The sequence below is a fragment of the Haliotis rufescens genome, unplaced genomic scaffold, assembly GCF_023055435.1.
Source record: "Haliotis rufescens isolate VD_foot unplaced genomic scaffold, xgHalRufe1.0.p SCAF_16, whole genome shotgun sequence".
Taxonomy (NCBI): Eukaryota; Metazoa; Mollusca; class Gastropoda; order Lepetellida; family Haliotidae; genus Haliotis; species Haliotis rufescens.
The window spans coordinates 16,651,231-16,679,052 of NW_025963846.1; the positions used below are offsets into that span (position 1 = coordinate 16,651,231).

Consider the following 27,822-nt stretch of genomic DNA (forward strand, 5'->3'; position numbering starts at 1 on the left):
GGGGGATTATTAGTTAATGTCATTTCCGTAAACAATCATTGTCGTTGTGCATTTACTTATGCACATATGCCTTTTTGTATCAATAATGGGTTTGCATAGTCCTTGTCATTGTCTCTTATAAGTATTATCATCACATCCTGAATATCAGTTGGATTATTGTTGATTCTTTTAATATATTTCATAAGCTCTTTCTGCCTGCACTGCCTGGACACCAACATCGCCAGCTAGCCCTGCTCATTTTGTTTTAGGTGTTTTCCAGTCTGTGCGGCCAGGACTTGCACCCTGTAACTTCCTTACTTTATAATACAATATTATTACTGTCTTTTTGTGTTGTGTCATCTTTGACTGGAGTATTTCGCGCAGTAAGCACACTTGCCCATCCCTTTTCCGTGAGACGAAATCGTTACACAACTGTGGTGATTTCACAGGTCTTACATAAAGAAAACACAAATCAGTCGTATCTCAAACTTTACTTTTTATTAGTTGTCATGGCTATCTCATTCAAAGGAAACTTCAGTTCCAAGGTTTAATTCAACTCGAAAATCCATCTAAAATGATACACTGAAAACTATCGATATTTATCGCAATAGTTGCTTGCAATATCAATAGTTATCGCAATAGTTTCTTTCAATATCAATAGTTATCCCAATAGTGATGTCCAGACCAATAGTCACCCCTAGTGTTAATGCTTATGAATATCATCATCACTGCTCCAAGCAGACCCTTCAGCTCTGTGTTCAGATTTGCAAGTTGATGTTTGCTTCCTTGTAATATGTTGTCCATGTGTCTTGGTCATCCACAAGGCTACTACAAACAATGGTTAGTCAAGGCACAAATCTGAAAACTTTTGACATGCACCTGATTTATGTAGACATAAATCTTTGTAGGTTGCATTTCTTCAATAACTGGTTGCACTGGTTAATCTTTTATGTAGCTTAATCGAGCCCTGCACATTGTTTAAGATAAGACTACTAACCATCACAGCTCCAGCTGACGGCCGACACGTTATAATCGTGGGGGTTATATTGCTGCACTAAGTTCCATGAGGAAGAATCCCACAGCCGGATGTCATCACCGACAGATGCCAACATCAAATCTCCCATCCTGATGCCTCAGCTGTCAGCTGATCTCCCAAAACACCACCGAAAACATCACAGTGGATCTAAAACAAACCAAAGGTTTAATTTATGAAAGTTAGTTATAGACTACAAGAATCTCAGTGTACAAACAGAACAGCTGTATCAGATTGTCTGTAAGCAATCTAGGTCAATCCAGACAAAACAGTGCTTCATTGTGAGTTTTACGCCCTTTAAGTAAGGGTGAAACGATACACCGATATTCCAATGCATTGCGATACTTGACGCACGATACGATATACAATAAACGTAGGCCCATTTGTCGATACGCGTTTCCTCGCTATTGTGCCTTTCAATAAACGGCTAACTTGGTTATAGCGCGCGGTAACGCATGGCTCCCAAAAACCTACCTACATTTATTTAATAAGCTCAGGTTTTACACCGACAGATGTTTTTTCCCCATCTCAAAAAACATTATCAGCTTATCCCCGCAAGCACATAACAATGGAAATACCTGTCAGCAAATCCGAACTGAAGTACGCAATTCAATACCATTATCATACTATCTTGTTATTAAAACGTGTTCATTGTATATCTGGACTTGTGTTTGTAATATATCTTAATAGTTTTTTTTCAAAATTTCATTTAATATTGTTTTCATTAAGTTATGTGAAATCGTGTGTGAAGAGATACAGCAACCACGGTCAGATTACCGCTTTTGACACATTGAAACGAACTTTAGTTGCTAGAGAGTTGATACATATATTAAAAATGCCATACTTTGACTTGTTAAAAGTCATATTTGTGGCAATTTGGCTAATATATGTCAACATAACGTTTTCGCAATCGAAATACATGTAGCACGGGAAGTCCCTAGGGTGACTGGTCAAATTGTTCCATACGTATAAATATCCTGCAACAGCAATCACCAGTACCAAAATGCTACACTTGTGGTTCTTATAATTTTAAATATATATATAGTAAAAGCTGCAACTAAGGTAACACGATATTGGAATATATTATTCCTGATCAAACAATAATTTCAGATACAATTTCTTCGACCATTGCATCAAAATTCTTTGACGTTGTATCACTGGTGGAGCACATTAATTATTTTCTGGTGTTTGAACTTTGAATTGTTTTTAAGGAAAGTTAGAGAAAGTTCCACTTTGAAGCTGAACAACTTCAGTAGTCTTGTTATTATAAAAATAATTTTGACTGTTCCAAAATCATGAAAGGTTCAATCTTCACATGCTTTAAGTCTTGTTTTTTTATCATTGTGTATTGAGATACGTATCGTATCGTGACCAGAATATCGAGATGCGTATCGTATCGTGACCTTCCTGTATCGTTGCAGCCCTACCTTTAAGCCTTACCAAATATCATGGTGTGTCACAGGGTTGGGACAGGTAACTCGGGCACTTGGGACTGGTGGAGTTGGGACTACTAGAACCCATGGTTAGTCACGTGATATATTGCTTAATTACAAAATTCACTTTAACCTCATGGTTACACTGCAGGTCACTAATGTTCGCACTCCTTCTAACCATGTTTGAATAAAGATACATTTATTTAGCTTCAATCTACTTCAGTGAATGCATGACCAGATTGTTATATACAAGTATCTAAATACTTTTTGTCAGGGTTTCAGTTACACAATTCCCAATCATATATTCATTTTACACCCAACTCGAGACATACAACAGGTACCCGGGGAGTAAATTAATATTGTCCCAGCCCTAGTGTCAGCATACTATAGCAGGAAAGCCAGTAGACGTTCACCACTGAAATCCATCAGCTTGGGTATGGTACTGGCAAACTCTTTTGACATGCATGAGGTACTGAGTTGGTTGGTTTGTTGTTTTATGCCGCACTCAGCAATATTCCAGCTATATGACGGCGGTCTGTAAACAATCGAGTCTGGACCAGACAATCCAGTGATTAATATCATGAGCATCGATCCACGCAAAGGGGATCGATGACATGCATCAACCAAGTCAGCAAGCCTGACCACCCGATCCCGTTAGTCACCTTTTACGACAAGCATAGTCACCATGGTCACCTTTTACGACAAGCATGGGTTGCTGAAGACCTATTCCACCCTGGAATTTTCACAGGTCTGAGGTACTGAGGAACTAATAGCCCAAAGGGATATTTTGAGTGGAGCTTAACACCATTTTCTATTTTAGTTATATCACCATGTGTCAGCTTAATTAGGGAGGTAAGCCTGAAGTGATGGCAGTCAGATGTTCATGCATATGATGCTGACATACTAAGAAACATAATCAGGGTTAACCAGGATCTGAACCCATGAACATCAGTTTCAGATATGATTAAGGGACATGACTCTGCACATAAAATTAGGTGCCTTAGACAATTGGGTCACCTGTATCCGGGATAAAATTTTACATTATTTTCATGTCGTGATTGATGTAGTGATTGAGTGAGTTGGGTTTAACGCCGCTTTAAACAGTATTCCAGCTAAATCACAGCATGTCAGCTTAATGTTGGAGGAAAGCCCAAAGTGATGCAGGTCTCTGACGTTTACCACTTCAGTGAAACCGACGATCACAGGTATGGTGCTGACAAACCTAGAAACATAATTGGGGCGAACCGGGATTCGAACACACAATCATTGGTTTCTGGCGTACCCAAGAGACGCAACCCTGCACAGCGAATCACGGCTCCTTAGATGACTGGCCACCCTTGTCCCCCGATGTATTAGAAATAACAACACCAGCCACATAATTGTTTTCAATTTGTTTATGTCTAATTCATTTGCTTCTGTTTTTTGTTATTTTTGTCACCTACCTACAATTATTCATAGTTGGGTGACCATAGGGTATAGTGACACTGTGATGGTTTCTTCCAAATAACTGATAAACATCTTTTCTTTCCATGCCCAAATAATTTAACAGCCAATTAGCAAATATTTTGCATAATCATAAATTGAAAGTTGCTCGATCCTAGACCAACACGACCTACTAACGAGTGCACACTAACCATTTCATATTGCAGTCGATCTTAGGTTTTACCTATTTCACATCATTTCTAAATTATGTCACTGAACATGCTGAAAGCGAAATCAGCTGTTGATCGAAATGCTCGACTCTGACATTAAGCTATATCTCACTTTGCACGTCACCTGTTGACTAGAGTAGTATTTGTGTACTCACATGGGTACCGACACTGCTACGCTCACTATATATAAGGGAAATTAGGATAAATGTTCAATATTGGCAAGAAAAATACCAAGGCTCCAGCTATACGAGCCAACAGGGCATTTTTTTCGTAGGTGAAGTTTCACATATATCCAAACAGCATTCCATAATTATTTACCCTTTACACAAAAAAGCTAAGGAACAGATTAAGAACACGGGTACTTGAAATGAATCAATACGCTTCAACATCCAACTTACATATATTTATTTACTTCCCAGTCTGTTATTATTTTGTAAAGTTTTCTCCCGCCTTCCAGCACTTCCGGTATAATCCGGACAGAGGCTCATTCTCGCGAGAAAATATCGGTCTTACAAAAGTGAACAATGGAAATAAAAACGAAAAGTGAAACCAAAATAAATAGATGATCACTAACAGAACGCTTTAACCTGTCGAAGTATACTTTTGCCTCTTGCATTTAAGAATATAGGCCACAATATAGAAGAGAATTCATTTACTCTTATTGTAGACCTTGATAACAAATGGTTCTTTCCGTACTCAAGTCTTTAAATTCAGCTAGCTGTTCAGCAATGGCGAATGAGCGGGCTAGAAACCTGTCATGTTGTTGCTTTGATTACTGTTTTTAAACCACATAGATAACACTAAGGTTTTACAATGCATCTGTAGTTACAAGACAATGGACGCGTATACTGATACAGAGTGAGTGTATGCCTTTGTCAAATGGCAGGGTCGCAGTGCGGGTAATTCTAAGGCTAATCTGAAATGTGATCAGTCAATATATTTTTTCTCTGGTTTAGCCGGTCATTGGTAATTTGCCCTTCAAGATTGATATACAAGCACCGTTGAGGGATTACGAGGCTTAAATGAACTTAAGTATATTTTATAATTTAGTCATGAAGTCAGGAGGGTCGCTGAGTGTAGTGACAGAATGAGGATTTATCTAAACATGCAAATTTCTAGTGATCTCCGTCCATCAATCTGTGGATAACAGAGAAACAGCAGAGATTCAGTGAATGTGTACTGTTAAGCAATCTCGGCAATGACATGTTTACATTTCTTGCAGTTAAGACTCCTACAGTGGTAGAAACTACTGACTACTGCATTAACATGGTTATGGTACAATTCCATAGAGTTTGTAGCTTGGCTGTCAGTAACTGCTAGTATGGTACCACTCAACCGGATCATGTTAAAGGAGTATTACATAAACTCATCCAATTACTCACTCACAGTTAACCATGGAAAATGTGTCTGAGGGGGTCATCAGCACAGATATGTACCCTAGGTACGTTTCTGTATACAGAAATGTATCCAAATCAATATCAAAATATGGAATGGTACCCTAGGATTACTCCATTCTGCAGCGAGCTTAACCGGTTCTGTTCTGTATTCTGATTTTAGCTAGGGTACATTTCTGTATACTGAAACGTTCCTGGGGTACATATCTGTTGTACCCTACCAACAACGACCCCTTGATCAAAAACAAGGGAGGATAAAACACATTTTGGGTCAGCGTAATGGCTTTCTACAAATATTAATGATATCCAAGTTGTGCATTTTAGTCTTCAACTGTGGTATAATATTAAAGAACCAACCATCATTTTTTATCTATTGATGCATAAGGAACATATATATAGAGGTTATCACGTGAGTGTGTTTGGGGATGGTAAATATCCTAAATATCCTGTATTAGGAATAAATAGTGTTTATTCCTAATACAGGATACTTACCACCCCCAAATACACAAGCTTGATAACCTCTTTATCATATAATGTCATTCTTCAATTCTGTGCTTGAAAATCTGTTTCCATCTCTCACAAACATTACCGAAACATAGCAACTTTTCCTGGAATGTGCGCATTAATATTTATTATGTCACAGGGTAAGTGATGTGACAGTCCGGCAGTGACAGTAGCCAATATAGTTCCAACTGAAATCTGTTTCTTATACACTGGCGAAACAACATATACACAAAACAACAATTGGTTTTACTTGCCATTCGCGTCAATCCATCGGCCTGTCCGCTAGAGTAACTGCCCTTTGTCAAAGGGAAGCTACTCTAACCCTAGTCTATGAGACATCACGGCCACGGTCAGACGTTGTTGACAGTTGGCCTGTTCTCTCATAACGTTAAGAAGTGCAGTCAGATGTACACACAGCGACAAAATGAAACAAGGTAACAATTCTAATATATTTTGCCCAAATCCAATTATTTTAATTTGTGGAAAAGGTTCCAAGCCACAGAGGTCTACAAGCACAGATATGGGTACTGATCCCGCTTGGCTAAGCCTAGTGCCCTCGCAAAATTGTTTCGAAATATATATCTCCAAAGTTGCCAAAACTTATAAAATGCCTTACATCACAGTTAGACACTGATTTTCACAATTAATAGACTGTTCTTTTGATGATGAAATTAATTATCCCCATAGTTTCTCCGGATTCCCGATGGTTAATTCTAACTCAATTGCCGAATAACAGGGGCGACGCCATGTTTGTTTATAAACACTGAAAGAAGTCCCTATTTGACCGTTGATATTTACATCTCTATTGGCATATGATCCCAACGGATATCATTTCTATGCGTTGTCTTTATCCTGCTGAGAAACCTACCCATTATATGATAAATCATATTATTTTACCCACTGAATTACTAAGCATGCAAAATGAATGTATTCATGCTCAAGACATCTTGATGTGGTCCACAAAACTTTTAAACTTGTCAAAAGCTGGAGATAGCCTCACATTCATTTCAGTGTGTCTTTGTGTGTTCATGTTGCTTCACTGTGCCATTGTCATGTCCACAAATAGATTTCCACATGATTTTGATGTCCTTTTGTCTTGCAATCGATGTTGTTATTGTGATGATGTCCTTGTGTTCCTTTCAGTGTCGTAATGTCCCAAGTGGAGGAAGTGACTGTTGAGGAAGAGGAGGAAGATAGCATCCCCTCACATCATGGCACAGTGGTTGCAGAGATGGAAAACTCTCATCTCCCATCACCACCCCCACCGATACCAAGCTCCTCCGCTGTGATGTACCCTCATGTCAGGTAAACACGCCCCACCCTCCACTGTGATGTACCCCCTTGTCAGGTAAACATGCCTCACCCTCCACTGTGATGTACCCCCTTGTCAGGTAAACACGCCCCACCCTCCACTGTGATGTACCCCCTTGTCAGGTAAACACGCCCCACCCTCCACTGTGATGTACCCCCTTGTCAGGTAAACATGCCCCACCCTCCACTGTGATGTACCCCTCCACTGTGATGTACCCCCTTGTCAGGTAAACACGCCCCACCCTCCACTGTGATGTACCCCCTTGTCAGGTAAACATGCCCCACCCTTCACTGTGATGTACCCCCTTGTTAGGTAAACATGCCCCACCCTCCACTGTGATGTACCCCCTTGTCAGGTAAACATGCCCCACCCTCCACTTTGATGTACCCCCTTGTTAGGTAAACATGCCCCACCCTCCACTGTGATGTACCCCCTTGTTAGGTAAACACGCCCCACCCTCCACTTTGATGTACCCCCTTGTTAGGTAAACACGCCCCACCCTCCACTGTGATGTACCCCCTTGTTAGGTAAACATGCCCCACCCTCCACTGTGATGTACCTCCTTGTCAGGTAAACATGCCCCACCCTCCACTGTGATGTACCCCCTTGTCAGGTAAACATGCCCCACCCTCCACTGTGATGTACCTCCTTGTCAGGTAAACACGCCCCACCCTCTACTGTGATGTACCCCCTTGTTAGGTAAACACGCCCCACCCTCTACTGTGATGTACCCCCTTGTTAGGTAAACACGCCCCACCCTCTACTGTGATGTACCCCCTTGTCAGGTAAACACGCCCCACCCTCCACTGTGATGTACCCCCTTGTCAGGTAAACAAGCCCCACCCTTTTCTGTGATGTACCCCTTTTTCAGGTAAACATGCCCCACACTCCACTTTGATGTAGCCCCTTGTCAGGTAAACATGCCCCACCCTCCACTGTGATGTACCCCCTTGTCAGGTAAACACGCCCCACCCTCCACTGTGATGTACCCCTTTGTCAGGTAAACATGCCCCACCCTCTACTGTGATGTACCCCCTTGTTAGGTTAACACACCCCACCCTCTACTGTGACGTACCTCTTTGTCAGGTAAACACGCCCCACCCTCCACTGTGATGTACCCCTTTGTCAGGTAAACACGCCCCACACTCCACTTTGATGTGTCCGCATGTCAGGTAAACACGCCCCACCCTCTACTGTGATGTACCCACTTGTTAGGTAAACACACCCCACCCTCTACTGTGATGTAACCCGTCATCAGGAAAATATATCATGATTGATTATAGCATGATTGACTAGTCAGTATGACAATGGCTGCTACTTGTGTTTCAGTACTGACCACACCTACAACTCCAGTGCCACCTGTGAGGAGCGTGCCCTTCACAATGGCTGGAAGAAGAGAGTTGTCCGACGGCAGGGTGGGAAGACAGTTGGAAGAACTGACGTCTACATTTACAGGTGCGTCACATCTTGAGTTATTATCCCCCGCCCAACAAAGTTGGCGGGGGATATAGAAACGGGCTCCGTCCGTCCGTCACGTTTCTTTTCCGGAGCATAACTCATAAACTGTTCAATATGTTTTCATCAAACTTTGCAGGTTTGTCAGGTACATGTTGAACTGGTGCCTTTTGCTATTTAGAAATTTTAGAATTTTTTATTTTTTATGTTCCATGGCAACAAGATGGACTTAGGTTCTGCGAGAGTAGGGTTTGTTTCCGGAGCATAACTCATAAACCGTTCAATATTTTTTCATCAAACTTTGCAGGTCTGTCAGGTACATGCTGAACTGGTGCCTTTTACTATTAAGAAATTTTAGAAATTTTTATTTTTTACGTTTCCATGGCAACAAGATGGACTTAGGCTCTGCAAGGGTAGGGTTCGTTTTCGGAGCAAAACTCATAAACCGTTTTTTTTACAATTTCCATGACAAGTTCAACCTCGGTTAAAAAAGGTTAGGGTTTGTTTAGATTTAATTATGTCATAAATTCTGCAACAGGGGCGGGGGATATAGCCACGTTAGTGGCAAACTCTTGTTAATCTTACAACGACACATGGTGTCTAACTGAGGAACAGATCATGATGCAGTTCAATCTATTCCCCGATTCTATAATATGAGTGTTGGATACACCATGTGCTTCAGTTTCTATTCATATTTATTTTATAATATTGTTGTCTGCACACCTATATATTTGTTTTAAAGCTGATCATGTAGTGATGTTTTGTTAAATTCATTTTTTGATTAAGTGCTTTTTAAAAAAATAGTGACATTTTGACAGAAACAGTTTATCATGGTTTATCATGTTCAGAATTGTATGTCATTTAAAGAACTTCTGATAACCTGTTAGCTTACATTTCCTTGCAGTCCTGAGGGGCGAAAGTTTCGCACTAAAGCAGAGCTGGCTATGTTCATTAGCAGCAACCAACTTGATGTCTCACCTGATGACTTCAACTTCTCATCAGATTTGTCAGCTGAAAGATCACAGAGATCAGGAGAAGCAAGGTATTCTTGAAAACAACTAATAGTTTTGGCTGGAAAAATTATCCTTGGCTTCTATGCCCATCTGAGTCAGCAAGTCACACTTTTGCTTACAGTTAAGAAACAACTTTTAATCCAAGATAACCTTTAATTCAGGATATCTGAATATCTGTTGAATTATGATGTAGATTATATCCGGTTAATGTTGATGGCCATGCTTTACAGACGGTCCGCCACCAAGGTGAAGGTCGCACGACAGCCTCGATCTAGGAAGGAGGTGGTGATTACACCCGTACAAACTCCACCTCCACACCAGCACTCAGACTCAGAGGAGACGTCACCGCTATCTGCCAGGTTAGTCAGTGGATGGAAGTGAGAAGAGTTGGTGCTAGTGGACACTGCAGTGTGAGCTAGGAGTGTAATGATTGAATGACCTATTGATGCATTGCAGGTGTTCTTGGCCCAATGTAAACACATTGATTAGACTAGTTAGAATTTCTTATGGGAATATTTTCCCAATACCTATGCTTGTCTCATTGGGATTCCAGACTGTCATGATATGACTGGAATATGTTTTTGCTATATGCGACTTAACAGTCTGCCTGTCTATTCCAGAAACCTGATGGTGGGTTCGAAACCCGGCTTACACCGATTATATTTCTAGTTTTGTCAGCACAAAACCCATGCTCGTATGTTTCACCGAAGTGATAAACATTTGAGACCTGCATCCCTTTGGACTTAACTTCAACATTAGCTGATGCTGTGATATAACTGGAATACTTTTAAAAGCAGCATCAAACCAAACTCTCACTGTCTCTCTTGCTCACTCACTCACTACTGACTGAGATATAGAAACAGTCTGCCTTAGGCCTGGGACGAGTCCAAATTTACTACCCGGGTACCCACCCCGCTATTACCCGACCCTACCCGGGTACCCGCTACAGGTCTCAAGATTTGAGTACAAAATGTCAGATTGGGAATAATTTGACCGGAGCCCTGGTAAATTGTATTTAGATACAAATATAAAATGATCTGGTCATGCATACACAGAAGTTGACTGAAATTTTATCTTTATTCAAACATATAAACAGGCCACAAAGTTGCGACTAAATTGGTCGCCATGGCGATCTAGTTTTGTATTTTGCGACTGGTATTTTCATGTCAGTCGCCAACTGGCTCCTTGTCTTTAATTAAGTTTGGCGACTATAATGCGCACCCCCTTCTACACAGCTGTGGTTTTTTTTGGAAAAAAATGCGCAGTATACTCAAGAAAATACGGAATGCTTTGAATGGCGAAGCTGACACGGAAGTTTCATCGTCTGTCGACACGTTCGATGAACCAAAACCTGCAACTGGCACCAGTAAACTGTCAGATGATGTTACTGACACAATGTTCTTAAGCTTGTCTGATGGATTTACTGACACGATGTCCTAAAGCTTGTCTGATGATGTTACTGACACAATGTTCTAAAGCTTGTTTGTCTGAAAACTCAAAAGCTTCAACAACAGTTGTTGTTCATGATATAACACTGATTATTCAAACTAATGGATTTTTTTGTGTTTTGTTATGCAGAAGCTCCGTTAAATTACAAGTCATTACTTTTGGCTCCTTACATTTTGCCTTGGCTCCTTGAAAAAATAATTTAGGAGCCAAGTGGCTCCTTTGAATTTTTTTTAACTTTGTAGCCTGATAAAGGTCAGAAGGAATGGTGCATAGGCAGAAAGAAATTCAAACATTAGTGACGGGTGGTGTAACCATAGAGTTCTAGATATTTTTTGTCATTAAACAATATATCATGTGACTAACCACGGGTCCGGGTAGTCCTGTCGGTACCCGGATCCTACTCAGTACCCACCCGACCCGAGTACCCGAGTTACCCGTCCCAGCCCTAGTCTGCCTGCCTGTTCCAGAGGTGACCACACGTACGAGGGCAGCAATACACGTGAGGAGGAGCAGCTGCTTCCCAATGGCTGGTCCAAGAGGGTGGTGCAGAGACTCAGCGGCAAGTCCGCCGGCAAGTTTGACTGTTACATCTACAGGTAAAACTGGCTTTGGTTTTTGTATGGCAAGATAGGATACCAAGCAATGAACACAGTCTTCTGTAATTCACTTTTTGAATCATTGGTTTCGGCACTATTGGCTCTGTTTATCATATGGATATTTGTATATGTTTGTTTCTTTCACAGAACCATTCTATCATAAGAGGATTTGGGGATATTTTCATACTCGTTTATTATAATTAGCAGCCGTGTGAAATGGGACAGTGTTAAGTTTTGTTGGAATTTGACCACCACCAAGAATGTTGTCGTTCTACACAAAGATAATTGACATAAGATATTCTTCTTCCATGGACCTCTTCCAAATGGCTCTATAGGGAATCTTTTTGGCACATGCATGAAAAGGTCGGGGTCAAGAGATTGAAAAATATCGCCTAAACAATTTGTGGTTAAACTTTCTGAATAAATATTGGTGTATTTATCATTAAACTCTAGGACAGGTCCCACTTTTGGAAAGGTTTTTGTCAAAGGTCAAAGGTCAAGGGCAGCATTCAAGTTTTTGTTAAAACATGGTAATGTCATGTTTAGTTCCTGAGGCTAGGTTCCCTCTATTTGCATGAGACTTTATAGTTGCGTGTATCCTTATAAATCCTCTCTCATAAAATGCTGGTGCCATGTATAGCAAAGGTCAATGTCATCCTGGAGGTTATTATGAAATGTTGTTAAATGTCGTATCTTCAGTAAGGTCAAGGTCTGGAAGTAATTGTTTTGGAATGACAGTAAATGAGACCTAAGGTGCTTTGAGCAAATGGTCCCATATTTGCACATTTGTATTTTAGTGTCTCAAAGTTGATTAGTTGCAGTACCTAGAGATTTTGATGTCATGACATGTTACCTATAGTAATTTGGAAGAATCAGGTAGTCCTTAATTAACCTTCAATGAGTAGTATGATATCACAGTTGGTGTTAGCCATTTGAAAAAAATTCATGAAGGCAATGATATTTGTTTTGTCAGAGAGAAACCTACCATCATTGGTTTGAATCCTGGTTCGTCCTGATTATGTTTCTAGGTTTGTCTGTGCCATACCCGTGCTAATTGGTTTCACCAAAGGGTAAACATCTGAGACCTGCATCACTTCAGACTTAACTCCCACATCAAGCTGACATGCCGTGATATAACTGGAATACTGTTCAAAGCGGCGTTAACCCAGCTCACTCTAATTCCCTACATATTCGTATAAAAGAATTATGAAAATGCATGTGAAAATAATATGGTGCTAAATCCTCTTTTTCAGTCCTGATGGTAAAAAGTTCCGTTCAAAGACTGACATAGCCTTGTATATCCACCAGCAGGGTCTTGAGATAAGCGTTGACGACTTTGACTTTGCCAAGATTAAAAACAAAGCCAAAGCTGTAGGAGACGTAACTTCCAAAATCATCAAGAGCACAAAATCAAAACGAACAAAGAAGAACATAGTGAAACAAAAACCAGAAAGCCCGAAGAAAAAATCCCCTGTTAAATTTTCCCCGAAAAAAGACAATAGGACCTTGGCACAAAAATTAGTTGTCAAGATGAATTTTTCCACACCCACCAAACGTCGACAGGATGATCTAAAGGAGCGAAGGAGGAGGGAGAGGGAGGAGAGGAAGATGACTCTGGCAAAGAAGAAGCTTGTGGTAGAGGAGCCGGAAGTTGAAGATGATGTATCTGACATATCGGACAACGAGGAGCAATCTGTGATAGTGAAACCTGCTGAGTCAGCAGAGGACTACAGGTATGTGCAAGTGACAGACTCGGGGTCATGGGACAAAGATTTGGAAAGTCGGGTGGGCACAGGTATGAATGTGGATCCTGGTAAGGAGGATGACACTGTAGCAGGCTACAGTGGATCCAGTGAGGATGAGGATGGAGATGATTCTGATGATGAAGATAGTGCTGAAGAACCACAGAAGGCTGTGATAACATCGGACAGTGCTGATCTGAGTCACGAAATTACGGAGGAAATGGAAGTGGGTGATGAATCTGAGGAAGAGAAGGATGAGTTGTATTCCCGACCAGAAGATGAAAGTTCCGAGGAGGAGGTGGGAAGTGAGAATGAGAATGAGAATTCGGAGATTAAGGGCATTGAGAAGGCCTCGAAGGATGAGGACTTGAAGGATGAGGACTCGAAGGATGAGGACTTGAAGGATGAGGACTCGAAGGATGAGGACTCAGAGGATGAGGAGGAACGGGCACTGCAGTACAATGAGTATGATGAGCTGAGGTTGATCAGTGAACATGATGAGCCCCACCTGGAGGAGCAGCATGGGCTGGACATGGCAAATGCTCAGGACACAATCAGTGGCAGTGGAGAAGATGAACACTCGGACTCTCATCTGGAATCACATGTGAGTGAGGGCGAGAATGGGGAAATTCTGCCTCAGATAAATATCAAAAACAGGGTGATATCTTCTGGAGCAAGAAGTGAACCTATTCTTGATAAAATTGCTTCTGAATTTTTTCAGATGGATTCATATGGTGTGTCATCTTTTAATAAGTATGACAAGGAGGAATCAGATTCTGATGGTTTAGCTTCACTTCACTTTTTGCCATTGAAGGAAGATCAGTTGTCGAAGAAGCGACAACGTCATCCTTCCAAACCAAAGAAGACATCCCCAGTGACCACATTAGAAACGAGTGAATTAGACAAATCCAAAGATGTAAAAGACAGTGTAAATGTTGATCATATTAAATTAAATAGTGACAGGACTAAACACATATATCATGACATCAACAAGATTTTGTGTAATGGGGGAAATTTGGTGAGTGGTAGAAATAAGAGTGCTGAGGACAGGTTAGTTGAGGCAACGAAAGGTGATGAAACAAGACTTCCCTGTAGGAGTCCAGAGAATACCGAAATTCCATGTGTAGAGTACTCTGTGGAAGCCAGAGTTCCGTGTGTCGATTCAGGAGTCCTGCAGGCAGATTCTGATCATGTGGACGAAAATGAGAATGTGACTCTTCCAGAATCGGACAAACACGAGTCTGTTGATCCAATGGCTCTGTGTCGGGTCAGGTTGCGCTCACGGCCGTCCGAGGTGAGTCGCCGCACGTCACGGATGCGGAAACGGAAGGTGAGCTGGGGTGGGACAGAGGAGGAGGAAACTGTAGAGAAAGTGAGACGGCAGAGTCTACAGCCAGAGCAGGAACGACAGGCACTCTCAACACAGAACTGGTCACCTGGTAAGGCAATCAATCAATCAATCAATCAATCAATCAATCAATGTAGGCCATCCAGCCCATAGTTCCCTTAAGGCGCCAATCAATCAATCAATCAATCAATCAATCAATCAATCGATGTTTATTCAGAATGTAGGCCAGCCAGCCCATAGTTCACTTAAGGCATTGTGTTATTGCATAACCAATTAATGGTGCCAACTGTGTCCCTATAAATGATAACAAACATACATATCAATACACACAGTCCATAACACCTCTATTATGTACTGGTACGAACAACACAATGATAATGTATTAAATTAAAACTGTGCCAACATCCACATTTTTTATGTATATACTATAAGGAGACCAATAATTAGTGCTCAAATGCTTCTAATGTCTCTCTATCCAACCTTTCCTTAACATTAAGCTAAAATATAGATATGCCCCTTACCACCATGCCCAATTTCCAAGTTTCAACTTCACTGTTGAACATATGAAGAATGGTACTTAAACATAGATGATCTTTAACTCCTCGAGGGGCGGTCGGGTAGCCTAGTGGTTAAAGAGTTCGCTCGTCACGCCAAAGACCCTATTGCTGTGTCACTATTGCTGTGCTCTTTACATCTCAATAGACCCAGATTTGTACTGTGGAGAGTTGAGAATGAAGAAAGGAAAGCTAAACACATTACTGACTCCTTCGCTGCAGATTTGGTTGATTTTGCTGCCCATAAACATGATAAAAATCAATCAGTTGCTATCTCAATCTCACATTGCAATAAAAATTCTAGACGCTATTTAGTATTTTTTGTTCCACCTTTTAGTGAATGGAAAAGTTACTACATAGGCTCGACCCCAAAATGCTTATGTCAGCAAACTGTTCTTTACATCTAGCCTCTATTTCCATTTTGGTTTCACTGGCATTTTGTTTTTGTAAATTTATAGTATATCAGAAAGACCAGATTAAATTTTATGTAGACAATGTTTTTTGTCATGGATAGATTTTATTTCTGTGATGACCAGAAGTCATTGTTGATTTTTAGTATGATTTTGTATTTGGCATTTAGGGTTTTTGCTCTTTGTGGTCGTTTCTTACAATGTGTTAAATAGAAACTTGATACTGGAAAAAGAGTCATCCATTTGTGATTTGTTTCCTTCTATTCAAGACCACAGGGACTTGTCCAGGTGACACTCCCTTGAAGATCTGGGGTAGAATAGGTTTTCAGCCACCCATGCTTGCCGTAAAAGGTGACTATGCTTGTCGTAAGAGACGACTAACAGGTTCGTGGGGTCAGGCTCGCTGACTTGGTTGATGCATATCATTGATCCCAATTACGTAGATCGATGCTCATGATGTCAATCCCTGGATTGTCTGGTCCAGACTTGATTATTTACAGACCGCAGTGATATCAATCAATGGATTGTCTGGTCCAGACTTGATTATTTACAGACCGCCATCATATAGCTGGAATATTGCTAAGTTCGGCGTTAAACAACAATCAACCAACCAACCAGGTGATACACCACCTCAAACATCCTTCAGGCTATAACCTGTCTTTGCCTTCTTATGGAATTACCAACCTTGCTGTTTCTTCTGAACAGTTTGTAATAAATCTACTTTGTATTTTACATGCAAATTTTCTTCTACCAGTGCCTAGCAAGTATTTCCCGAGTGATGGTAAAGCCCCACCCCTACGGCGCCCCACCCTGCCCCGAGAGCAGCCGTGGACACCCCCAAAGTCCCCCTTCCACCTGGTGCAGGAGAGTCTGTTTCATGACCCATGGAAGCTACTTGTGGCCACCATCTTCCTCAACAAAACCAATGGTGAGTCAGTCCCAGCTGTCAGGGCTGGATTAAGGAACTTGATTTACCTTGTACCAGGTCAGCGATAGAAACAAATATACGTAGTCCACTGGACCTTAAAATGACAAAATTTAGCAAAACCCTTAAAACTTTCTACTAGTCCTTATGATACCTCAACTATTGGGCAGTTTGGCAAGGACAACAGGACTAGTGCCAATTTCAATCGCTGCTGGTGCATGTTGACATGAAAACCAAGTTGCACCCAGAGCTACAGGTAAGCAGCGTATTTGCGTAGAATACCCCCCAAATTATTCAAAACCCAATTACTTTCAATTAACGTGCGTACAGAAACACATGCATTAAATGAAAATCACAAATGTATTGAAACAGCACGTGTAAATACTCAACAATGCTCAATGAACATTTTTCAGCATGTGTACAATGGAGCTAATTTCCGAAACACAATTACGAGCTAATTTACTTTCCAAGTCAAGCCTATATATTTATAACAGTTATCATGGTTATATACATCTAAAACATTATTTCGTTTTTTTTTAAATCTTAAAATGTTCACTCTTTGGGGCAAAAACCCAATAGAGTTATGAATAGATGAGCGAAAAAAATATTGGTTACCCTATGAAAAATATAATAACCCAATTAAAATAGAGACCCTAGAGTAAACACTCAATTGCTCAAAAAGTTATCTGGATCTCTGTGCACCATATTAAACCAGGTTGTACCCTGGTCCCATGAATTTACTAAAGTTGTAACATGTGCACATGATCTTGAATTACCCACAGTTTGATGTCAAGCTCCGAAAGGATAACAAATTACACATAACACAGAAATTATTGATGTCTTATGGTAAATAAAGCTTAGAGGTGTTGAATGTGTTCAGAAATCCATGTTGGGTCGACAAGTAAGTGTTAAACTCAAATTTCAAGCATTTTGACATGTGCTTGTTCATGAGAATTTAGGTTGCATTTTTCAATAATAGGTTGCACTGGTGCATGTCTCAGCTGTGTTCTGCGAAGATATCTGTCAAATTTATCCAATTCTTCTGGTCGCTTGTCAGCTTTGTTATGGTACAAATTAGTGGCCTAACATGTTTTAGATGCTGCAGTCAGTTGTGTTGTGGCATTTGGGTGTTGCATCCCAGAATCACCTTGCAGTGGTGCCACTTAGCCTGAAACATTTACTTGCCACAATATTGATAACATGTGAAGAATTCCCCCTAGACATGTTAACGATTCTTAAATTCTATTACCAGTATCCACCTTGATGCTTTTAACATTTCATCAATTTTCATCCCTGTATCAATTTTCATCCCTGCATTAATTATCATATCTGGTTTGTCAGTAGCCTACCAGTGCAATGTGTTTCAAATGTGGTAAATATCTACCTACTGTGTCAGTTGCGTTTTGTGTCCTCATTAAGCAGACACATCGTGGTGTAGCTTTTCACTGAAGTACTGTTCAAAGCATTGTTACTCCCAACTCACCTATCTCACTTTAGTTGGATTATTAGACTTCAAGGTATACGATTGTGGATGAAACTTAAAGGTGAATAAGTCTGAAACATGATATGAGGGTCTTCAAATTCCCACACAAATTAGGGGGCACAAGTGGCCCAATCGTCTAAGGCGCTGCGATTCGCTCTGCAGAGTTGCGTTCTCTGGCCATGCCAGAAACCTATGATTGTGGGTTTCGAATCCCGGTTCGCCCTGATTATGTTTCTAGGTTTGTCAGCACCATACCCGTGCTCGTGGGTTTCACCGAAGTGGTAAACGTCTGAGACTTGCATCACTTAGGGCTTTCCTCCCACATAAAACTGACACACCGCGATATAACTGGAATACTGTTAAAAGCGGCGTTAATCCCAACTCACTCACACCACACAAATTAATCGTTTTAGTTGAAGTGACAACCAAAACTACTATTGTTTAATCATGGTAATTATCCCTTGAGTCTACAATTTGAAATGTTGTTAAGCTTGAATGCAGGATAAGTTTTCAGCACTCCAGATATCGACATATACCTTTGAATATTCAATATAAATTTACTCTGTTAGGTCCAGTCTGTTGGGTTAATTTGGGTATTTTTAAACCAGTTATTAGATCTTTTTGAAAATTAGTCTGCTTACAATGCTGTTTCATGTGACTTGTAAATAGTGTTTGTTCATGTGCTGCTCCAAGTGTGTCATAAAGTCAGTGTTGTCTACCTCAGGTAAAAATGCCATTCCGTTGTTATGGAAATTCTTCAACAAGTGGCCAACAGCTGACGCAGCCCGGAATGCCGACCCTGATGTCATTGCCCGACTGATGCAACCGCTGGGCCTCCATGAGAAGAGAGCTGCGACCATCATCAAGTTCTCAGGTTTGTCCATATTAAAAATCTAAAAATATAATTGCCCAATTTTTCATCAGTATTTGAATTAAAATCTTATAATCAATATTATGTGAAAAAGGATGTGTGGTATTTATTGACTGTGGATGTATTGCTTTCAGACGAGTACCTGACTCTTAACTGGTCCTACCCCATAGAACTGCATGGAATTGGGAAGTACGGCAACGACAGTTACAGGATATTCTGTGTCAATGAGTGGAAACAGGTGAGTAGTATCACAGGAGTTGGTTGACATTCAGGGCCCAGTAACCCAGTACAGAAAAGCCCCCTCCTTCAACTGTCTTTCTCCCCCCTCCCTGTCTCCTCCCTCTCCTTCCCTGTCATTCTCCCCTCTTGTCTTGCTCCCCATTCCCCTCCTGTCTCCCCCTCCCCCTCCCCCTCCCCCTCCTTCCCTCTCCCCTCCTTCCCTGTCTCCCTCTCCCCCTCCTTCCCTGTCTCCCTCCTTCCCTGTCTCCCTCCCCCTTCCATCTCCCTCTCCCCCCCTTCTCCCTCTCCCCTCCTTCCCTGTCTCCCTCCTTCCCTGTCTCCCTCCCCCTTCCATCTCCTCTCCCCTCCTTCTCCCTCTCCCCCTCCTTCCATGTCTCCCTGTCCCCTCCTTCCCTGTCTCCCTCTCCCCTCCTTCCCTGTCTCCCTCTCCCCTCCTTCCCTCCCCCTCCTTCCCTCTCCCCCTCCTTCCCTGTCTCTCTCTCCCCTCCTTCTGTCTCCCTCTCCCCCTCCTTCCCTGTCTCCCTCTCCCCCTCCTTCTGTCTCCCTCTCCCCCCTTCCCTGTCTCCCTCTCCCCCTCCTTCCCTGTCTCCCTCTCCCCTCCTTCCCTGTCTCCCTCTCCCCCCCTTCCCTGTCTCCCTCTCCCCCTCCTTCTCTGTCTCCCTCTCCCCTCCTTCTGTCTCCCTCTCCCCCCTTCCCTGTCTACCTCTCCCCCTCCTTCTCTGTCTCCCTCTCCCTCATTCCCTGTCTCCCTCCCCCTTCCATCTCCCTCTCCCCCCTTCTCCCTCTCCCCTCCTTCCCTGTCTCCCTCCTTCCCTGTCTCCCTCCCCCTTCCATCTCCCTCTCCCCTCCTTCTCCCTCTCCCCCTCCTTCCATGTCTCCCTGTCCCCTCCTTCCCTGTCTCCCTCTCCCCTCCTTCCCTGTCTCCCTCTCCCCTCCTTCCCTCCCCCCTCCTTCCCTGTCTCCCTTTCCCCTCCTTCCCTGTCTCCCTCTCCCCCTCCTTCCCTGTCTCCCTCTCCCCTCCTTCCCTCCCCCCTCCTTCCCTGTCTCCCTCTCCCCTCCTTCCCTCCCCCCTCCTTCCCTGTCTCCCTCTCCTTCCCTGTCTCCCTCTCCCCTCCTTCCCTGTCTCCCTCTCCCCCCTTCCCTGTCTCCCTCTCCCCCTCCTTTTCTGTCTCCCTCTCCCCTCCTTCTCTGTCTCCTCTCCCCCCTTCCCTGTCTCCCTCTCCCCCTCCTTCCCTGTCTCCCTCTCCCCTCCTTCCCTCTCCCCCTCCTTCCCTGTCTCCCTCTCCCTCCTTCCCTGTCTCCCTCTCCCCTCCTTCCCTGTCTCCCTCTCCCCTCCTTCCCTCTCCCCCTCCTTCCATGTCTCCTTCTCCTTCTCTGTCTCCCTCTCCCCCTCCTTCCCTGTCTCCCTCTCCCCCTCCTTCTCTGTCTCCCTCTCCCCCCTTCCCTGTCTCCCTCTCCCCCTCCTTCCCTGTCTCCCTCTCCCCTCCTTCCCTGTCACCCTCTCCTTCCTTCCTTGTCTTTCTCCCTCTCCTTCACTGTCTCCCTCTCCCCCCCCCTTCCCTGTCTCCCTCTCCCCCTCCTTCCCTGTCTCCCTCTCCCCCCTTCCCTGTCTCCCTCTCCCCTCCTTTCCTCTCCCCCTCCTTCTCTGTCTCCCTCTCCCCCCTTCCCTGTCTCCCTCTCCCCCTCCATCCCTGTCTCCCTCTCCCCTCCTTCCCAGTCTCCCTCCCCTTCCATCTCCCTCTCCCACCTTCTCTGTCTCCCTCTCCCCCTCCTTCCCTGTCTCCCTCTCCTTCCTTCCTTGTCTTTCTCCCTCTCCTTCCCTGTCTCCCTCTCCCCCTTCCATCTCCCTCTTCCCCCTTCCGTCTTTCTCCCCCCTCCTTCCCTGTCTCCATCCCCCTCCTTCTGTCTTTCTCCCCCTCCTTCCCCCTCCCTCTTTCTGTATGTCTCCCTTTGCTAAAATGGTTGAAAGAAATTGTATCTAAAATTATTATTTTATCAGGAGTAATATTTTCCAATATCGTGTTATTTTACAATATGTTAAAAATTATAATAAAAATATTGCATTTATGATCATATATGTATCCGTTCTCTGGCAACTAAAGGTTGTTTCAAGGTGTCAATAGCGGTATTCTGACCGTGGTTGCTGTAAATAATGATCACTTCACACAAAAATAAATTACAAACATTAGTCCAGATATACAATGAAAACCTTTTATAACCAAATAGTATTAAAATGGGATTAAATTCCGTACTTCAGATCAGATCTGTTGACTAGATACGGTGTTACGTGCTCGCGGTGATCAGCTGTTAATGTTTTTTTAGATGAGGGGGAAAACATCGTGTTAGTGTAAAACTTTACAGAGTTTATTAAAAATGTAAGTAAACGTTGGGAGCCATGCATTACTGCGCTAAAACCAGGTTAGTGCTGAATTGATGGACTCTTCGGGGCCCAGTCCACTTCATATTCCAGTGGTAGTAACTGACTATGTGCTAGATACTCGGTTTACTTCCTCATCTTACACCACTTAGTTGTGTATGTCCATCTCCACTAACGTCTTGAAATGTAAGTGGTCACTAACGTCTGTATACATGTATATCAGCAGTGGTCGAGTTTATATGCTGACATCGTGCACACTATAGTCCACATCGCGTAAAACTTTAGTTTTTTAAAATGTAAGTAAATAATTGGAGCAACTGATTACCACGCTATAACCGAGTTAGCACTATATTGAGGGTCACAATATTGAGGGAACACTGTATCTCTGATTCTCAACTCTGTAGATGTAACATTTTACAGAGTTTATTAGCTTTAATTTTGGGCAAGTACATTTTAAAATAGGTCATGTAAGAATGTTGATCATACTTGCCCTTGGTCAAGTAACATTTGCCATAAATTTTCAACCCCTGCCTCCTACTGCCTCTGGCTGCCTATCTCCCCTCCCTTGCTGTCTCCTCCCTCTCTCCCCGGTTCCATTCCATCCCTGTCTCCCCTTCCCCCCTCCTTCAGTATTTCCCTGTTCCTTTTCCTCCTTCCCTGTCTCTCTCTTCCCTATCTCCCTGCTTCCTGTCCCTCTCCCTCTCCCCGTCTCTGTCTGCCTTGACATGTAAATAAGATAGCAATGCGACACAAATGCAGGATTTTATTATACCCTCGACCTAGAAGTTTCTCATACATTAGTCGCCTTATTTATCCAACAAATCATGGCCTGGTTCTTGCAAGAAGGAAACTAACATGTTTTCTGAACAGTCCAGTCAGAAAGGATAGAAAAAAATGATGGCAGCACCCATGCTGATTTGAATTTGCCAAGAGGTTCCAAAACAAGTTCACATAAATATGTGTGGAAATGATGTGAGCTATAAAGTGCTAGATCTTTTTGACAGTTGAAACATGTTTTGACAAAGTAGATTCTGGAGTGGCCAATCCCGGCTCAGGTGAGGGAGGAACATGGTGTGTAGAAAACCATGAAGTATTGACGATGAGTCCCAGGTGATATTCATCATTTCAAACTGGGTGAACACTTTCTATACCCATAGGAGAGATGTAGTGCGAAGTTTGATTTCAATATTTGGATTTTCTTAAAAAATACAGCTATTTTTATTCTTTTATTTAGAATTGTTTTTACATTAACATTTGTGCGACCTATAACTTGAAAACTGCTGCATGAATTCTTTTCAAGTTTAGGGATCGGTTTCCATACTAATAGATGAGGTGCAGTGCAAAGTGTGATTTTGATATGTGAATTTGTTTCTAAAATATAATCTTTTGCATAATTTGAACTTGAAATATGTTGGAGTCAGGTCAGGGATATTAGTGAGCCTTGCTCACTTTTTGCCTTATTTATCATCTGATGTAAAGTCGAAGAAAGAATGACACAACAAAATTTTACTTTTGAAAGTCAAATAAATGTAGGAGACCTTGAAATACCGTATTTTCTTGAGTATAGTGCGCACTTTTTTTCGAAATAACACAGCTGTGTAGAAGGGGGTGCGCATTATACACGAATTATGAGTTTGGATGTTTTTTTCCCCCATGGAAAGACATTACCGTGAACACGAAACACCGGGAATACCATGTCAACAAATCCATACTGAAGTACGCAAAATAATTATGTAATTACACTGTCTGGCTATAAAAAGTGTTCTTTGTATATCTGGACTTATGTTTGTAACTTATTTCATTGATTTTATTCAAAATTCCTTATAATATTGTTTTTATTAATTTTGGCGAAATCGTCTGTGAAGCGATCGGAAGATCGCACAACTCACCGTTATTAACAGCAACCACGGTCAGAATACCGCTATTGACGCCTTGAAACAAACTTTAGTTGACAGAGAATGGATACATATATCATAAATGACATACTTTGACTCGTTAAAAGTCATATTTGTTTTTGTTTGACGATTCTATGTCAACATGAAATTCTCGCAATCACGTGATCACGTGCGCGTGAGCCTTGACGGTGACTGGTCAGACATGTTCCATGTAAAAAATAATACCCGGGAATAGCGATCAGCTGCTTCGCTTAGGGTTATTATTATTTTAAATATGTTTAGTAAAGGTTGCATATAATTAAGAAAATAATGGAATATATTATTCCTGATAAATAAAATAGTTTCAGATACAATTGTTGCCGATCCTTGCATTAAAAATCTTATAAAGTTATATCATTGGGTGTGTCTTGACCGTATCACCGGTCGATTCCAAGAAAACGTGTGTACAGCTGATTTCTGTTTCCAGCTTAGTTTACGAGAAAATACGCAAGGTAATCTTAATCCCTAAATATAAAACAATGCCTAGCAGAACAATAAATACTATTTAAACGGTAAATAAACATGTCTGGTGATTTTTTTATCTCAAATTTCGAATTTGTACTGACGAAGTATCTCAGCACCCGTTCGTTTGCCGGACTTTGCTGAAAGGGTTCGGTGGAAAAAGTTTCTGCGCATAATATTAAAATTTCTTTTTTTCCAAAATATTGAACCCGCTAGAGGGGGGTGCGCATTATACATGGGTGCGCACTATACTCAAGAAATTACGGTACATGTACATAGGTTTCAGGAGAACACGAGCATGAACAGCCACCCTTTCTGTACATTGTGGCCAAAGAGTCGCTCATTTAACACTCAGTTCGCTGTGAATGAACTTGGTGGGCAACATAGTGTTGGCACTAATGTTATCTCTGTTGTGTTCATGTGTCTTTAAAGGGGCACATGGTTTTTCAGCATGTCTCTAAACAACAGCTCTGTTTCAGGTGAAGCCGAGTGACCACAAGCTGAACGACTACCACCAATGGCTGTGTGACAACAGTGCCCAGCTCGGCCTCGACTGAGACTACATCAACAAGTGCTACATCATGGAACCCAGTGGTGACCCTGTCAACAATAACATGTCTGTCAGTCTGTCAGCCTCTACATGCAATGCAGAAAAGAACTACTGATGTCAATACACGTGGCAGTTCGGAAATCAAGGGCTGTCCGAGGGTCCTTGAAGCTTGCTGCTTTTGTATGTGAAATGAAGGACACTCTTCATTTGTAACTTTAACGTTTGGGATACAATGAGAACCCCTCGACTTTCCTGGTTATATTTTTAACACTGCTTTGACTTTCATCACTAAAGTTGGTTGATACTGATGTTAATAATCTTTGAATTATGGAGAGATGATTATTTGTTTATTACTTTGATACATATCTCAAACATGGTTTATGAATGCAGTTTATAATGGTTGCTCATTCATATGAAAGCATGGCAGGAGTTATTTTTCTGGTTGTAATTAGAGTATATGATATGCAGAATTAAGTTGTCTTTTTCCCCAAATAGTAGTTTAACCAAAATAGTAAATGTCTGAGACCTGTATCACTTTGTTCATTCCTTCCACATTAAACTGACATGCTGTGGTATAACTGGAATAGTGTACAAGAGAATGTTAAGCCCAACTCACTCACTTCGATCACTGCTTCTGTGGTGGATGTTTTCAAACTAGGACTGTAATCATTCATTGGTATTCAGTGCATTGAGATCCATTCTGCCATGATCAGGGTTCGAAATTATCATAAGTCTGCTAGTCTGAGTTTAGAAAGGTTCAGGAAGGATTAGTGACATTTCCTTGTGGACTATAACTATATCTATTTGGCAGATAAGATCCAAGCAGCAAATCATTTTTACAAACTCATTAAAATATAAAATAATTTCTAACCCTGATGATAGGAATACTGTACAGTGAAGATGTGTCTGGCTACACATAAATATGTAAAGAGTGCATGCATTTTGGTTTTGACAATGAATTGTAAAATATTTTTCCTAAGTGAGATTACCTAAGATGTTAATTATTTTATATTATTGATTATTGATTATTGATTATTGATTATTTTTGGTCACTAGTCATTCCCACCGAGTGCTGAGCATTTTTGAAACAGATGCCATGTTGCTACATACATACAATAACCTTGGAACCTGATGTAAACCCCATTTCACCTCACCTGAATCAGATTCTGTAGTGTGACCTGATTTTTAAGATACTTATCATATCGCAACAAAGTGTATCATTATTGCCCAATTGTCCCATGAAATAACTGGTACCCATGCATTGACTTTAGAGAAATACTTGCAGATTGGCAAATATGGTCTGAATATATGTGGTACATTGTTGTTGTGACAGAACTGTAGAATAATGCAGCTTCTGTTAGAAAGTCTGTTTTAAAGATAAGTTTCGTGACACGACAAACTGTTGTGGAGAGTGTGGAGACAGTTATCTCCCTTTGTGGTGTGTCGCGTGATGTCCTATTTAATGATGAACAGCTGTTTTACTGCCTAATTTAGGGGGTTGTTTTTCATACTGTTTGTATTACAATCCCACTACAGCGGTAATGACCCTGCTTGAGGCTGGTTAGATATGCTATAGGGTGAACAGAATTGGTCATGATGTAAACATTGCTGAGTGTAAGAAAATAAACCTGTTTCTCCAGCACTGCCCACTTCAGTCAAATAACCTCCATCACAGCATAATTAAAGTCACTCCAAGAAAGAATTCTTACAACAGGCTGCGACTTCTTTACACAATACAAATCAGGGTTAGAAACTAACAGTTTTTGTCCACTAGTCCTTATAATGATAACATATAGCAAACCATAAAAATGGGCCAATTTCTACTAGTCCTTAGGATACCTTTACTATTGCCAGTATTGGGCAGTTTGGTAAGGACTTCAGGACTAGCACCAATTTCTAACGTTGCAAATGTCTGCAAAGTAAACAAGTCTTTTTGGTAGAACTAATCTTCTTTTTGCTGACTGAATGTTGAGCTTAATAACAGTTCCTGTGATGGGTAGTATATATTTGATGTCTGCTGTATGGCTGGACCATTGTTGACTTGCTTCAAACATCATTCATTATTTGTGATGCAGTTCAATCAGCAGCTTCACAGTTGGATAAAGACAGTCTAACAATCTGTGGGGCAATTGTTAGCGTAATGAGTGGAGTTTTGAGGTGCTAGATTTTTTTTACACCAGAGTTCAAGGCATTATCAATACTTCATGATTTTGTGCGCACATTTCCGATAGGCTTTGACAGGCATTTCTTAGAAGTTGACGGATGACAAAGTAGACGAAAATGTATGGATAGCAACTTCTTTATTATACTGTAATAGCGACATTTCGGTATAGATCTTTATACTGAATTCAAGCAAGACTGACAGTCATACATTAGTCCAGGGGTCCGGAAACCGTCCAGATATTCTTAAATTTTGACCGGACATGATCAACAGTTAGGACTGAGCAGTTTCTGTCTGCAGTTGTAACACAATGAAGATTATCTACACTGACAAGCTTTGACTAATGATTAGTCGCCTTGTTTATCCAACAAATCATGGCGAGAAGGAAACTAACATGTTTTCTGAACACTCCAGTTACAAAGGATAGAACACAATGATGGCAGCACCCATGCTTAATGGAATTTGCCAAGAGGTACCAAAACAAGAATGTGTGGAAATGATATGAGCTATAAAGTGCTAGATCTTTTTGACAGTTGAAACATGTTTTGACAAAGTGGATTCTGGAGTGGCCAATCCCGGCTCAGGGAATGGTACGGATCCCAAATGTTTGTTTCACAGAATAGGGTCAAAAATGTCTTCCATGAGAAATAGAAACACATGACCATTACATGACACACCCACTGTATGTATCACTGGTGAGGGAGGAACACCGTGTGTAGAAAACCATGAAGTATTGACGATGAGTCCCAGGTGATATTCATCATGTTAAGGGGGCATGGGTGGCCTAGTCGTCTAAGGCGCCGCGATTTCCTGTGCAGAGTTGCGTCCCTTGGGCATGCCAGAAACCTTTGATTGTGGGTTCGAATCCCGTTTCGCCCTGATTATGTTTGTCAGCACCATACCCATGCTCGTGGATTTCACCGAAGTGGTAAACGTCTAAGACCT

The 27,822-nt window shown here is 41.7% G+C and overlaps 2 protein-coding genes across 2 annotated transcripts in view; one reads left to right on the top strand and one right to left on the bottom strand.

The window, feature by feature from the left end:
• The window catches only part of LOC124121060 (protein NEDD1-like), a 31,439-nt gene extending 26,849 nt beyond the window's left edge, over window positions 1–4,590 (bottom strand). Inside the window, exons 1-2 of the mRNA XM_046484013.2 lie at window positions 4,496–4,590; window positions 977–1,162 (exon numbers count right to left, since the gene is read on the bottom strand). Of these exons, the coding sequence (XP_046339969.1) occupies window positions 977–1,103 (127 nt within the window). The 5' untranslated portion in view covers window positions 1,104–1,162; window positions 4,496–4,590. The remainder of the gene's footprint in view (window positions 1–976; window positions 1,163–4,495) is intronic.
• Window positions 4,591–4,787: 197 nt separating this feature from the next.
• LOC124121069 lies at window positions 4,788–27,760 on the top strand. The gene is made up of 11 exons (XM_046484030.2): window positions 4,788–4,955; window positions 7,139–7,300; window positions 8,637–8,762; window positions 9,667–9,804; window positions 10,006–10,134; window positions 11,692–11,820; window positions 13,074–15,001; window positions 16,629–16,802; window positions 19,007–19,156; window positions 19,288–19,391; window positions 24,646–27,760. The coding sequence occupies exons 1-11, from the start codon at window positions 4,933–4,935 to the stop codon at window positions 24,721–24,723; spliced, it is 3,141 nt and encodes a 1,046-aa protein (XP_046339986.2). The 5' UTR covers window positions 4,788–4,932; the 3' UTR covers window positions 24,724–27,760.
• Window positions 27,761–27,822: the final 62 nt, after the last annotated feature.